General features: G+C 41.2%; 1 protein-coding gene across 2 annotated transcripts in view; it reads left to right on the top strand.

Annotated features, from left to right (window-relative positions):
* The window catches only part of UNC5C (unc-5 netrin receptor C), a 257187-nt gene that overhangs the window by 151319 nt on the left and 91025 nt on the right, over positions 1-14843 (top strand). For both annotated transcript variants that reach the window (XM_037379658.1, XM_037379649.1), the window contains exon 2: positions 10686-10907. In XM_037379658.1, the coding sequence (XP_037235555.1) occupies positions 10686-10907 (222 nt within the window). The remainder of the gene's footprint in view (positions 1-10685; positions 10908-14843) is intronic.

Here is a 14843-nt window from a genome sequence, read left to right as displayed (position 1 = left end):
CGTGGAGAAAGCCCTTCTGAGCACCCAAGGTCAGGATCCTGCTCCAAATCCTGCTCCTCGACTGCTCTATCAATGCAAAGGGAGACCAGCAACAGCACTTGCATCAGCTCCCAGATAGCCAGACTTTGTTCCCATGTCATTTCATAAACATAGATTTGTTTGTGGTCCTTTGTGTAACAGTTGTTGGCTGTTTGGTAAATGATGCTCACAGGTATTTTGGAGAAATTTTGAAGGAAGAGTCTGAGTTCTGAGTTGTTTACTCAGTTCAAAGGCAGTGTATTAGAATGCTACCTATCAGGCTGCTACATCCGTTTTGCAGATGGGACCCTGAACCTGACAGAGCAGATTTCCCCAATGTTGCAGAAGAATATCTATCTCTCGAGTCTCAACTTGATCCCTTAACTAGGTGGCCGTATGACTGAGCTATTATTTTAGATATAGGCAAGTGTCCTGTGTTTTTCTGGGACAGAGTAATCCCGCTACCTAGATTGACTGGACACTTTGAATAGCTCATGAAATCAGGATCAGTGACATCCCACTACATCTCAGTTTTATTAATCATGAGGTGTTGGATCATCACTCTTTGCTGAGTAAAATGCTTGCATTGAAACTGTTAGAAATCCATGAGCAGAGCTCTGTGGCACTTTTAATAATGGGAAAAGTAAGGGTAGAAATAGCCATTCTTCCTGGAACCAAAGAATTGACATTTTAACCCTAACATACTGACACAAGAAGCAAACTTAATTATTAATATGAAACAACATAAAAAGCAAATTATTTGGAAAGTACCACATTGTTACAGATCCTCTATCAAGCTAGTAGTATGGGACTCCTTTCATTGTGCCCTAGCCATCAACAATATGTTGCACATAGATTTATCTATATTAAACCAACTTGTGCTGTGTAATATGATTTACCACTGGCCCTCAAATCTATCTGCCTATGGCTGATGACTCTCTAGCCTGAGCTCTGTCATTGTTTCTAGTACATGACAAAGCGTTAAGAAATCCTCACATGAGGAAAGGTAGGATCAATTCTTCATTTGATCATTGTATTTGGGACACTGCATTCAGACTTTTGACACAGCAGTCAGATGAAGGACCCGAGTCTGAACTTCTAATTCTAAAAACATACACAAAGTTAATGATCCTTGGTTTTTTCCTGAACTATGTGCTTTGGAGTATACCCAGGAAAGTTGTTTCTAGTATGTGTTGAGAATGTATTTTATGTGCTGTAAAATGCATCCTACCATCTAACCACAAAGGTTATGTTAGGTCTTGTTAAAAGAGATCTTTCATATTATTGTAACAGGCACCTACTTTCATGTTCATGTAAATATGGCAGGCTCTGTCCTGTGTGACGAAGAGTGCCTGAAGGGGACTTGTGAATAAATAGGTTTAACAAAAAGTATTTTAGCCTAAGCCTTGTCCATCTTTAATTAGTTATCAGGGTTAAAGAAGGGGTCAAGAGCCTGGAGCTGCTTCAGGACTAATGTGTCAAAGGGAAGTGAAGCCTAACACTGAAGAGGAAATGATGCTTCTCAGAGGTTTAATAATTTTTTGACCCCGTGTCAACCATGGTGACTACTAATGGCAGCTGCAGCAGAAATGTTTCAAATTAGACTTTACTTTGCAGGTGGTTAGGACGGGATCCTATGCCATCATGCAGATCCATCACAAGCTAGCATCCAAAAGGAAAAATGCATTTTGGTTTTACAGGCAGAAAACAAAATCTCGTAGCCTGACATTGAGGTTCCTCTGCAGTTCACATGTTGCACTCGTATCAGAGAAAACAGAACTGACAATAATATGCAGCCAAACTGCTTGAACTCTACCAGCACAACCATGTCTAACAGGAGTTGTGTTAATTTTCTAATTAGATTAAATTCCTGGAGCTCACACCTATGGAATACAACGTGTGCGCTTGGCAAAGTAAGTCTTGCATGTTATTCTCTGTGGTTTTGTTACATGGCAGAATAAGGGAGATAAAGTTTCGGAGAAAATCTGCAACCCACTTTTTTTTTTTCCTTTTTTTTTTAAACCATGAATATTTTATTAGTTTTAAACAAATGGAAAGAAACAGCAACAGGACAAAGGAGAGCAGTCTTCCACAGGGTACAAATTACCAAGAAATGTCACTGATGTCATCTGCTGTTTGTACAAGCACTTTTGTTTTATTTTCAGGTGCTGTACTTTTGATAGCCTTGCACAGAAACTGGGCCAACCTTATCCAGTAGCTCTGTACAGACAAAACAACAAAGATTCCACCAGAGTTAATGGAAGTGTTTCAGAGAGAAATGTGACTGCTGGTATACAGTACAGGGCAGCAAAGAGCCTTTGCCTCTTCACGTGGCATTTCACACTGCCAGTGCTTGCAAGTCAGCCTCACCTCTGACGATTTGCCTCCGTTCCTGTTTCATCTATTTATATGGTTAGACAGCCTCCTAATAAATTGCTCTTGCAGATTACTGCATTAGTTTTCTTATATTGACAACAATTATCATAAAGTTTGTTGCCCAAAGAACAGCTTGGTGCTCTTCATATGCAACAGAAAGTATTGCCATTGCCTTGCATGAAATCATACCGTCTTCTGACACTTTCCTGCACCTACTCCAATGCTAACAAGTAGCTGTACCATCTCTTGCATTTTTAGGCAGCAGCTGGTAGTCTGACAGAGTAGTCTGGCTGGCAATGGTAAAATTCTGGACACAGATGCTTAAATGCCATGTCTGTGTATATAACCACAATTTTGTCTTGGATTAGCAATGGGATGTATAAAGAAATCTCCTTCCCTTACAGAGAGGGCTGTGGGAGCTGTTCTGGGGACACATGTTTTGTCTTTAGTTTGCCTCTGATCTGACTAATGATAAAATTGCCATTAGCCTCAAGAGAAGCAGAAACTTTAATTATAATTATGAATTAAACAAACTAGGGGAAGATGCCTTTTCCCAAGGCAGTAATTCATAGCTTGCAAGCTGCTTTGTAAAGCTGGTACAGTCAGTGTTTTCATCATCTAGATGTGATTCTCCTTACTCTGTTGCAAATCAGATCTGAATTCACTGGAATTCGTTGTTGATCACCAGCAGTGCAGCTTACCAGGGAAAGCCAGGCAGAATATATTCCTAGCATTGCCCTGAGAGGAGACGGTGCTATCAGAGCAGGGGAGATGCAACACAAACTGATTGCTGTAGGTGACACAGTTGCTCAGTGTCCACATTGGCCGTGGCTGAGTGATAACCATTTACTCTTTCATCTTCCTCTGCCATCGGCGTTATACCTGACCATGCAGCATTCACATGAAATAGGAGCAGGGGAGAGAAGTGCCTGACAGCAGAGGCCCCCCCGCTGGGCACAGTGCTGCTGACTGAGGACCAGCAGCCGTTTGGCTTATTTGGCTGTGAAACGTCCCTGCTTTTGAACCACAGCTCCCAGGCTTAGCAGGCACCCTGTCTAACGCCAGGCTGTGCTTCTGCGGCAAGGGAAAGCAAGGCGCTTTCTTCTCCTCTTCAGCTCTTCCCAGCTTTCTGAGAAAGGCTAGTCAAGGTAAGATGGGTGTAACAAGCATGATCACCTTGGGCCTTCGGTAGCCTATTTATTTATTTTGGGATGTTCAATGTAGTAGGCCTGTCATTGAATAATGGAAACCTCCTTCCTGGACTCTTTATTTGAGTAAAAATCCAGTATTTCAGATTTCTTAGATGTCCATTGTCTGGATCTTGGAAAGGGTTCCCAGTTGGCGCCTGTGGCTGGCAGTGGCTGGCGTATGGATTCCCATGCCTCGGTGGAAGTTGCTTTTTTGGTAGGGGTGCAGGAGGACAGGAAAGGATGTGTTTGGGGTTTTTTTGATGGTTGCGTGTTTTGGGGGAGTCTTTTGCCCAGCAGCCTTCTGATTTATATGTAGCTACTCAGTGGATAAGTTTCTCATTTTCTGAGTTTGCGCAAAGCTCGTGTTTAACCTCCTGGGGATGTGGTATTAAGCTGAGATGTGCTGGGAGAGTCTTCACCGAGCTGTTGCAGGTGCAGGGGAAGTTCATTCCTCTCTGTGGTCTTTATTTATTCTGTTTCTGGACTGAAGTCACCCAAAAAAGATGAACATTGCATGCCCTATTGATTTCTCATTCAATCACTTTTCCAAGACCATGCCTGCACTCCTTTTTCGCTGACAAAAAGAGCATTTAATTTTGTGGGTGCTCAGTAAATTTGAGTCTGAAATTTCCTTGACCTTGCTCCTGTGAGAGTTCAGCAAGGTTCAGTGAGCATCTGGTTTGTGGGCTGCCACAAAACTAAGCCTTGTCTTCAAGCATGTAGAGGCCTGCAGTGAATTCAGCTACAAGCAAGCGGATGGCAGCCTGCCAAGTTGGCCAAATATTATGCTGCTATAAAATCATAATCTTCCTGGGCTATTTGGTGAAATCTTTAATTTTTGAGATGCTGAAGAATAATGTGTGATTGCCTTATTGCATGCCCACCCTGCAATCAGCTGGAGGTAAGGCTGGCAGAGGGTAAGTGCTGAGAAAGCCACCCTCCTCCTCCTCTTCCCCAGGGCAGGGCAAGGCAGGAAAACGTGATTTCTCTTTCAGGGCACAGGCTGCACTTTGCTGTGCCCATTCTTTGTCTCTGTGTGGTCTCCAGGGGTGGGGTGGGGTCAAGAAGACGCTCTGACATAGAAACTACTCACTAGTAATTCTTAGAAAACAGTCCTGTGTTATCCCATTTCTTCATTCAACTCAACTTTGGACTCACAGTTCCATGGGTGTTATGGGGCTCTAAGGTGGAGGCAGACTATATGGCATACAGGATTTTTTGATATTTTGCTTCCTTGCCGTCCATTTGGTGGCACAGTGATACCACCTCCTTCCTAGGAGGACAGAAGCCCTTGCAACTGAAGGGCTTCCAGCTGAGCAATTTTTGTTTCCTGGAAATGTGTGCACTGTAATCCAAACCCTTGCCTCCATCCTGATAAGCTGTTTTACTGAGCTAGCACCTGCTGTTAATTTCACAGTAAACAGCACTTGTTGCTCTAGAAAGCTTTTTAATCATAACATTAAAAAAATGAACAGAAATCCCATCCATAGTCAACTCCAGCTGCCTTTCTTGCAGCGCATGGGGAATGATCTTGCCGAGCGATGGGCATCCAAATGCAAATGGAATTAGCTCTGCAGCCATTCATTTTAAATTGCTCTTGAATCATTCTGAAGTAAATTCCATTTGAGAAGAATTTGCTTCAGGTCTCGCACAAAGAGATAATGGTCCAATATATTATGATCTATGCTATAATAGTTTAAGTCTTGCAGTTCAGAAATATAGTGAGTTATATGCTGGGTTGATGAAAATTAAAGCTTGATATATAGTAATAAAACTAGTGATCTAGAGATGAATAGATTGGTGTACGGAGCACAATATTTTCCTGCCACAGATTAGAGCTGGGATACTAGTCCATAAAAAGGGAAGTATACTATAAAATCTCCTTTTTCACTTGTTATGCATGAAGAGCTATAATATGTACAGTTTTACAAACAAATGCATGAAAAGAATAAAGGCCTTTCCTAACATCAAAAGGTTCCTGACTTAGGCAAAGATTTGTTTTACCTTAAAAGAAAATTGAACTAATATAAACCTCAAATTCCTACATGTGGCAGTCCATGCCAGCTTCTATCAATGCTGATTTCAGTGTCACTTCACATATTCCTATAGATTTTGCATTTGACTTGTGTTTAAAAAAAATATGTATTTGTCAGATACTACAGAAGGCAAATAAAAAAAGCATATCTATATCTGGGCCAGCAACTAAAATAAAAGTTCCAAATTAAGTTTATAGATTAAAATGGCTTTTTAAAAGTCATTTTCTTAATATGAATGAATTGCATGAGTGAAACCAGTTTAGCAGTACCATTAATCAGGTCTTTTGTCTTGCTAATATAAATCAGCTGATAACAACAGATGGGCTGTACACTTTATTATGTAAAAATAAAGATGAACGTGACATACTGCAGAAGTAAACTTGCAGCTCAGAGTTCCTGAACACAGAAGGGGATTTGTTGTGAGAGGGGAGAATGATGCGTGCCTCATATTTGCATGTGATCAAGGTTGTAAGGGGAACTTGCTGCACATGACATTGACATAATGACTGGAAATCAAGTTTGTGAATTTTTAGTGTTTGTTTGTATCTACACTCCCAGATCACTCCCAAATGGTTTAATTAGCTTTTTCCCTCCAGATGGAGGGAAAAAAATGTCAAACAACTTAGGAGAGTTAAATAAGAGAGTTATAAAGTTTGCTGCTGTATTGCACTATTGGGAGATGAACATTAAATAACCAGTGATAACCATCAGGAAGATTCGGATTAAAGTCTCAGGCAAGATTTATCCCCTCATATAACGACTGAGCACACGAGAGGTAACCCCCATCCAAATTATAGAAACAGGCCCAGAAGGCCACATGGTTATAACAAAGTCATCCCTGAAAAACCTAAGTCAGAGTTTGGTCTTTGTATGGGGACAGAGAAATGACCTGTGTTTACCTACAGCTGGTCAGGAGAAACTTTTATTTTATAATGATGGAGAGTTTTATTAGTTTGTTAGAAACTGTAGCCTCATGAAAACACAGATTCCTGAGATTACCTCAATGTTACCAAAAGTTTGTTTTGTAGAGAGTTGCAAAAAATCTCAACACAGTCACATGTCCTATAGTGCCATTTTCAGAGATTAATATCTTTGTTGGATTTTTAAGAATATTTCATTTCATAACTACACTGCCATTGTAATTACACTCGCTTGTCACTACAAGCATTACAATGAAAGCATAACAGCATAGCAGTCTAATTTAAAAATATTAAATACAAGACTTGGATCCAAGATGTGTGTTAAGGTTGATGGTTCAAAACCCTGTCCCAAATCAGCAGCCAAATCATCTGACTGTCCCAAGCTGTGCTGCAGCTGTGCCAGTTGTGATGGTCTCATGGTTTAACCCCAGCTGGCAACCAAGCACCAGGTGGCTGCTTGCTCACCCTTACACGTGTGGGATGGGGGAGAAGAGTAAAAGTGAGAAAACTCATGGGTTGAGATAAAAACAGTTTAATAGATAAAGTACAAGCCACACACGCAAGCAAAGCAAAACAAGGAATTCATTCATCATTTCATCATCCGTGGGCAGGCAGGTGTTCAGCCAGCCCCAGCAAGGCAGCGCTCCGTCATGCGTAATGGTGAGTTGGAAAGACAAACACCATCATTCCCAAAGTCCCCCCTTCCTTCTTCTCCCCCCAGATTTATATGCTGAGCAGATGTCATATGGCATGGAATATCCCCTTGGTCAGTTAAGGTCAGCTGTCCCAGCTGTGTCCCCTCCCAGCTTCTGTGCCCCCCCCAGCCTGCTCGCTGGTGGGGTGCAGTGAGGAGCAGAAAAGGCCTTGGCTCTGTGCAAGCGCTGCTCAGTGATAACTAAAACATCCCTGCGTTATCAGCACTGTTTTCAGCACAAAACCAAAACATAGCCCCATGCGAACTACTATGAAGAAAATTAACTCTATCCCAGCCAAAACCAGCACAAGTGAGCAAGCCATCATGAAGGGATTTAAGGTTCTTCTTCCTCAATGCATCCACATCCCAAAAGGCAAGTACAACAGCCCGGCACAGGGGAACCACAGCTGCACACCCTGTAAACCACCATCCTGAGACTTCAGCCAGTGGCAGCAGGCACGCTTGGGTGGGAGGAGGGGTGGTTTGCCTTCCCACAGCAGCCGATCCCATCTCTTTAGGAAATGCAGGAACACCAAGTGACTTCCCATGACGATTCACACAGGCTTATTAAGCTGCTGGTTACTTTTCAGCAGTGAATAGCAGCAGCGAGGGGCACTGAATGCTGATGGTGGTAGGACTAGCTTTGTAGTGTGATTGGGTTTATTTTCTGCCAAACAAAAAAACCCGGTCGTCATCATATTCTGGATGCTCCCCTCAAGAATCTGCTCTATGAGAAAAATAACTCCAATGTTATTACTAATAACAACAGTACAGGGGCAGGGGTTGAATGAACATACTCCAGTTTAAAAAGCCCTAAAAAATCTGTCTCAGCTACTATCTTAAATGTATTGTAAAAGCACAGATTTTAAATGCCAGTTTCCAAGGTCAGGGCAGCCTCTGTGCACTCTGTGTGACAGTCTGTGAATGGTTTCTATCTATATCCCTAATATTTAATAGCAGTGTGGATGCCTTTTGATGGCAATGAGAGAGTGTGGAAAAATAAAGCTAGGCTGTATTATTGCTTGGGAAGAGTAAGGTGCTATTATAGCAATAAGCTGGTAAGCAAACTGGCTTGTACCTGACTGCGGGATGCCAGGCTTCTGGAAAGAAACAGCTATTGCCACAATCAAAATGTGAGATGAGGTTGTCATGTACTGGGCAGTACTGTGAATCCACTTTAACATAAAAATAATATTTAAACTTTCAAAAGCAGTTACCTTCAGGAGGGAAAGCCAAAGCTCACACACATTCTCCAGACTGATGCAATAAAGAATTTTACAAACTACTTTTTTTCTTTTCTGCAGCTTGCTGATCCCTCCTTTTAGACTTTCTAGTTAGATTTTTTTATAAGATGCAGTTAATTGGTCAGGCAGCGTAAGTATTGTCTTTGATAATGTGCAGAAATCTAGTGGTGAAAATAAATACATTTGTTCTTCCAGTCACCAGAAATTAGTGAAGCAATACTTGTTTAATTATAAAACATATGTGTGCTTTGTTAGTTTCCATCTGTCTGCTCACTGATTTGCAATTAAATGACCAGAAGAAAAAGATACATCCTGTGGCAATTCAGGGGAAATGATTCATCTCTAATGTTTCTGTGTCATGGATATCTGTGGAGTAGTGTGTGCGAGAGGTAGACGGAGGGAGTGGGGAAGAGGGAGAGATACAGGCAGAAGGGGGTGAGGAATGCTGAAAAGCCTCTTGCTTAGGTTCAAACATGTTTCATTATCATGAAACCAAGTGTGGACTCCTGTTAACTTATTGTAAGTCGTCTTTCTTTTTGGAAAAAAAAAAGTGGAGAGCAAAATGGAGCAAGGAGGAAAAACCTAATCGGGAGAGGAAATGGGATCGCATAAAAAGGAGGCTGGCATGGTGAGAGTGAAAAGGAAACCATAAATAAAAAGGAAGGATGAGAAAGTGATAAAAATTAAATTTAGTTTGAGTATTTGGAGATGATTAGTTGGAGCTGGAAATGGAACTGTTATAGTATGTCACAGATTTTCCCTGTTGTAAGGTGTTGCCATCACTGATAAAGAGAAGACACTGGTAAAGGTACAATCTGTATCCATAGAGCTACATGGATGGGTACCATAGTACCTTCTCCTGCTGTCTCCTTCATCTGTTCCTGTTCTTTCTTGCCTTTCTGCAAAAGCAGTAGCTGTAAGGAGAGCCTTTCATGTCCCTTGTAATTCTGGACACAGCCTGCACAGTCATGTCTCAGGTACGGGAAGGTAGCCATCTGACATTTCATCTTCATGAAGACTGGCAGGGAGAAGATAGCCAGCCTTCCACGGTATTTTGAGTTTGATGTTCTGTGGTGTTTTACTGATCAGCAGCAGTGTCCATCACTGTGTATAATGATAACTGCTTCAGAGGCAGGAAGGGGAGATTGAATAAGGCCTTCAGGACTGATCTGTTAGTAGTTGGTGCCCCCCCACCCCTTTGCCGCTGGGAGCCTCTTGGATGCGCTTGTGCACTGACGGCAGACGGGGGGGTGGATGGGAAGGGGGTTATTCTCTGCTGAACTAGTGCTTTCTGATGTGGAAGACTTCCTCGGCAGAAAGGGTCAGAGGGGTTGTAAAGGAGAATTGTGAAGAGGGAGGGAGAGAAGAAAGGAAGGTATGTGTGTTAGGTGTTTTCAGTGTTGCCTTCTGTGCACTGGATTCTTTCTTCTTCAGACTCCTTACAACAACCTTATTCATTACCAGCGGCACCAGAGAGGTACAGAGGTTCCTTAAGTCAACAGCATGTGTCCATGTTGGCCCAAAATGTCACCATCTCACAGCTGCTCTGCCCCATGTCCCAGCTCCTAATTCGTCTCTGTAGTGAGGACTGCACAGACGAGCGTACTACAAGTGAAGTAAATAAAGCATAGCTTGGGACTTTCATTAGCAGTCTTAGCAAGAGAGGCAGAGTATGAACAAAGAAGGGCAGACTGGACTTGCATTTAGTTTTTTGTCCTTAGAGCAGATTTCAAATTGCTCATCTGAAATGAAAGGCACTATTTCCTATTTGTACCAGCCTCAGCCAGTACTAGCTATGTGCATGCACTTGATTAAACAGTGCGATAAGTCTCTATTGAAAAGTGTGACCTTGAAGCCCCCAAAAGTTTCTATTATTTCTTTTTATGGTTTTGCAAGCAACTCTCCCAAGCGCTACCATAATGCTTTATTGCTAGTATTGCGGGTGATGATAACAAAGGACCTTTCCCAGCCATGTGAATGTGCACATCCCTGTCACATCACACAGAGGAAAGAGAGCTCAGGATGTAGAGAATATTTTTTTCTAGTCTGAAAACAGTAGTGCATTTAAGCCTTGGTCTAGGAATGCTCCTAAGATAACATTTTATTTGAAAAGTATACTCCTTTTGAAATTTTCAGAAAGTGCTTCTTAAATGTTTGCCGGCTGAATTTTGTTTTTTTCATTTGTCCTTTTTTTCTCTTCTCTACAGATGATGATTTTTTTCATGAACTGCCAGAAACTTTTCCATCTGATCCTCCAGAGCCATTGCCCCACTTCCTCATCGAACCTGAAGAGGCTTACATAGTGAAGAACAAGCCCGTGAACCTGTACTGCAAAGCAAGCCCAGCCACACAGATCTATTTTAAGTGCAACAGCGAATGGGTTCATCAGAAGGACCATGTGGTGGACGAGAGAGTAGATGAAACCTCTGGTGAGTTTGTGTTATGTCATGGCGGGATGATAATTAAAAGCATTAATACCAAACCCCCCATTGTAATCTAGGAGCTATTTCATGTGGAGCTACTTTTCTTTACTCTTGATACAGCTGGGAATTCTGTATCTGGCATTACTGAACATTAGCTGTCATAGCACAGAGATGGTGTCTGCATCCAGGTCAGTTAGTAAAACATGATTGTAGAGCACCCTGCCTGAGTTTGAAACAAAAAAAAAACAAACAGAAGAACAATGCACAAACAAAATGGAATTGCTTTCTTAGCCAGGTCTACTCCCTGTTTACTTCCCCAGCGTCACAGATTCCCAGTGATTTCACTGTGCTGTAGTCAGAGACCAAGAACCTCATTCTCCCCAAAATGCCAAAGAGTAATTGGGTTGTTCCTAGAATTATGTTTTCTTGGGAAGATTTGAGAACAAAAGGAAAAGTTTAACTGGCTTCCAGCAAAAAAGAAGGAGAAAGCACACCTAGGTGCAGCTTGAAGCAGCGTGTTGATCCAGAGCCTGGCTATTATTCCATTACACTTTTCTGCCTGCTTCATAAAGCCTGTATGAAGGAGAACTATAGTAGGTTAGCACAGTAAAGAAAACAAAGAAGAAAAAAAAGAACCCAGGAACCTCATCCTTCCTCAGTCAATATCAGAAATCCCACTGTCATTCATGGAATAAAAATAAGACCCTCATAGTATGACAAAAAAAAGAAACAACCAAAGGCTTAAAAGCTTGAGTAACAAACCAGTCAAAGAAATGATTGTTTCCGTTCGGGAAGACTGGTGATCGACAGTTTGAGTCACATGCAAGGAAAGAAGCAGGACTTACTGCTGTTTTGATGGCTCTGAGAAATAACGGGATACCAAGGAAGAAGGTACCCGTCATTTGGGAATTACACCATCACTTGGTCTAATTACTTCGAAAAATAACTCCACCAGATGTCTTGGAAGTCTCCTGTGAACTGGGTTTTATTTGTTTCAGCTCATTTATTTGCACAGAGATCAAAAGCATAAGCTTTTAACGGTACTGTGGTACTCTCAGCTTGAAAAAGAGAAGGTGGGTGTAGGAAGAAAGGCTGTAGAAAAAAAATCTGTATTAAACTTTGGGCCTGTTTATTTGTTTGTAAGAATTGGCTTTTCCAACAAGTTGACTGCAGCAGAAAAACAAAAAAGAAAATCTTGTTACTCAGTGCATTGACTGCAGCAGAAAAACAAAAAAGAAAATCTTGTTACTCAGTGCATCTTCAATTTTTTTCATCCATGGGAGTCCATTGGAATGAAGAAGGACAAGCAGGAAGATAGCTATTGCTGTGTTAATTTTTTAAGCTTTTATTAACATCAGCATTCAGAAACATAAAAATGTTTTGCTAGAGGGGAAATTTTTCACTACAGGTGAAAAATGCATTCTGTTTTCTCAAAAATCTCATTGTAGAAAAATTTCATGATGCCATAAAGCAAAATGCTTTCTAGAAATACAGAAGGCATCTTGAAAAGAGATGCATCTGAATATATTAGACGACAAATGTTTTGCATAACAAACAGCAGCAATTATATGGAAACAAACCCCATATCCAATTAGAGGTTAATATAATCTACTGGGGGGGGGGGGGGGCAAGGAGGGTGTCAGAAGCTGTGCACGTCAGATTATTAGCACAAGAGCCACAAACCAAGTCACACTAATAGCATGTTGAAATGAAATTGTCATCAGAACCTAAATTTGTCAGTCAGCCAGGTTGTTGCCAAAGGGTTGGTTAATGCACATCGCGGTTGCAGCATTTCTGCACCTACCTGTAAGTAGTCTGAGAATCTAGGGCTCATAGCACATAATATAGAAATGTATTTAAGCAATGTCTTTAAGGTAGTGGTAAAATAATATCTTCTTCAAAGCAATGGAAGCTCAGGAAAGTATATCCACCGCAGATGAAGCTGGAGATAAAGTTACAGGAGACAGTGACTGTGAGGATTCATGCTGTTGTCCAAAGGAGTAGTCATTGGCTTGGCAGCTTGCACCAGTCATGCTGCCAAAGCCCTTTGACTCCACCACTTTTGAGGCTATTTTGGTTCCTTTTGCTGTTTTTTGGCTAGCTAGTGCAGGAGTTGTAACCCGGGGCACAGCAGCATGACTGAGCTGCTCAGAGGGTGTCATAAGGATGGCAGCCCAAGCCTATGCTGCTGCTGGCTTCAGGCTTGTGGTTAGAGAGGCTGGAGAAATCGTCCATGAGCCAGGCTAGGTCTAGCCTTTACATGGGTAACCCAGGGCTCAAAGGGATATGGATTACACGGTATTTCTACATGGGTCAGTCATGTAATCCCAGCAACGGAAAACTGGATGCATTCTCCTTTCCAGATATTTTACCATTCTCAAGGTCTGTTCTGCCTAAATATGAGGAAGAGCACTATGCTGAGGAGGTCTTCTGCTGCTGTTTTTGATCCTGGTCTTCTTTTTAGTTCTTTAGGTAGAAAAGCAAAGGGAAACAAGACGATAAAATAAATGAGAGGAAAAAAGTAAAGGTCACCTGTGCTTTCTTTTCTAAAGGGTGGATAATCAGGAAGAAAGAAGACGAAAATACAGGTGTGATGCTAGCAGTACATCATCTTAGGAATGTAAATGATGCATGAAAGAGAGAAATAGGTTTTGATTTGCAAAAGATTATGTGTTCATGGACTTGAGCCCGTGCCTAGGAATGAAATCTATGTGGAGGTGATTAACTCTTCTTATAAGGCAAATTTGTTTCTGTCATTGGTAAAACCAGAGACAACAGCACAGCATTAGCAGTGGCACGAGATGGAATGAGAGTGCAGCCAAGATCTCATGGAAGAGAGCAGCTAGACGGAAATGTTGAATATATTAAGAAAGTTAATTTTTATGAGAGAAAAATTAATATTTGTATCATTTTCCTGTGAGGTTTTTGTTGTTGTTGTTGGTTGGTTGTTTTGTTGTGTTGTTTGGGGTTTTGTTTTTTGTTTTTAACAAAGAGAGGGTACAAAATAAGAGCTAAGTTATATGCACTTTGCACTGTGTGATATTTTTAAACAGTGGGTAAAGCATCAGTGTAAAGAACATGCACAGGAACTCTGTGGGAGTTGCCTTCTGGCTGGAGAGGATGAGAACAGTAATAGTGACAGGGTGTTCTAGTACCACTTTATTTAATTAAATTAGACTGAAAAGAGTGCCTTGCAAAAAAAGAAATTCATATGACTGAGTCTGAGAAGCCAGAAGCTTCACATAGAAGATCATTACATTCTGTTTTTTAATCCTAAGGCTTGCTGAAATTTTTCCTCTTTATGGAAAGAACTAAGCATTTTCATAAAGAAGTCAAATGGGTGCTTTGAAAATTGTTAGTGCATATCTTTGATGCTCTCGTTTCCTGTACATGAAATACAAGGCAGGGCACGGTCCTTTTTACTTTTTTAACTGGAGTATTTTCCCATTAATGTGGAAAAATATATGTAAAGAATAAGAACACTGGTTTTAAAAAACAAAGATGAAAGTTGTTTCGAGGGAACACATTTGATTTTATGGCTGATTGTCATAAAAGATAACAGCAACAAAAGGAACCTGGCAGAACTGATGCTTTTGGGGGCAAGAAAATTCCATTGTCACAGGGCAGGAAGCTCATTGGCATCAATAACTGTTAGAGCAATTTATGCACATTTTCCAAATCACTGTACCTCTGAAAACAGCTATGCCAAAAGATTTTATTTTGCTTGTGTGCTTTTTATGGAGAAGTATTTTCAGACACAAACATACCAGTTCTGCAGTGGTGGGAGAGTTATGGATGCATAGAAAATCAGTGTCCTGCACCCTTTTCACTTGTCCAGAGGGATTAAATGCTGCTAAATCAAACCCCATATCCCACAGATGTACAACAGAGAAAAATCAGGACTACAGGGATCTTGGTTTTGTCTTTTCAATTTGGATATGC

This window comes from Falco rusticolus, chromosome 1 (assembly GCF_015220075.1).
Source record: "Falco rusticolus isolate bFalRus1 chromosome 1, bFalRus1.pri, whole genome shotgun sequence".
In the NCBI taxonomy this organism is placed as follows: Eukaryota; Metazoa; Chordata; class Aves; order Falconiformes; family Falconidae; genus Falco; species Falco rusticolus.
Note: the sequence above shows the minus strand (reverse complement) of the source record. Positions and strands in the feature narration are given on the sequence as shown.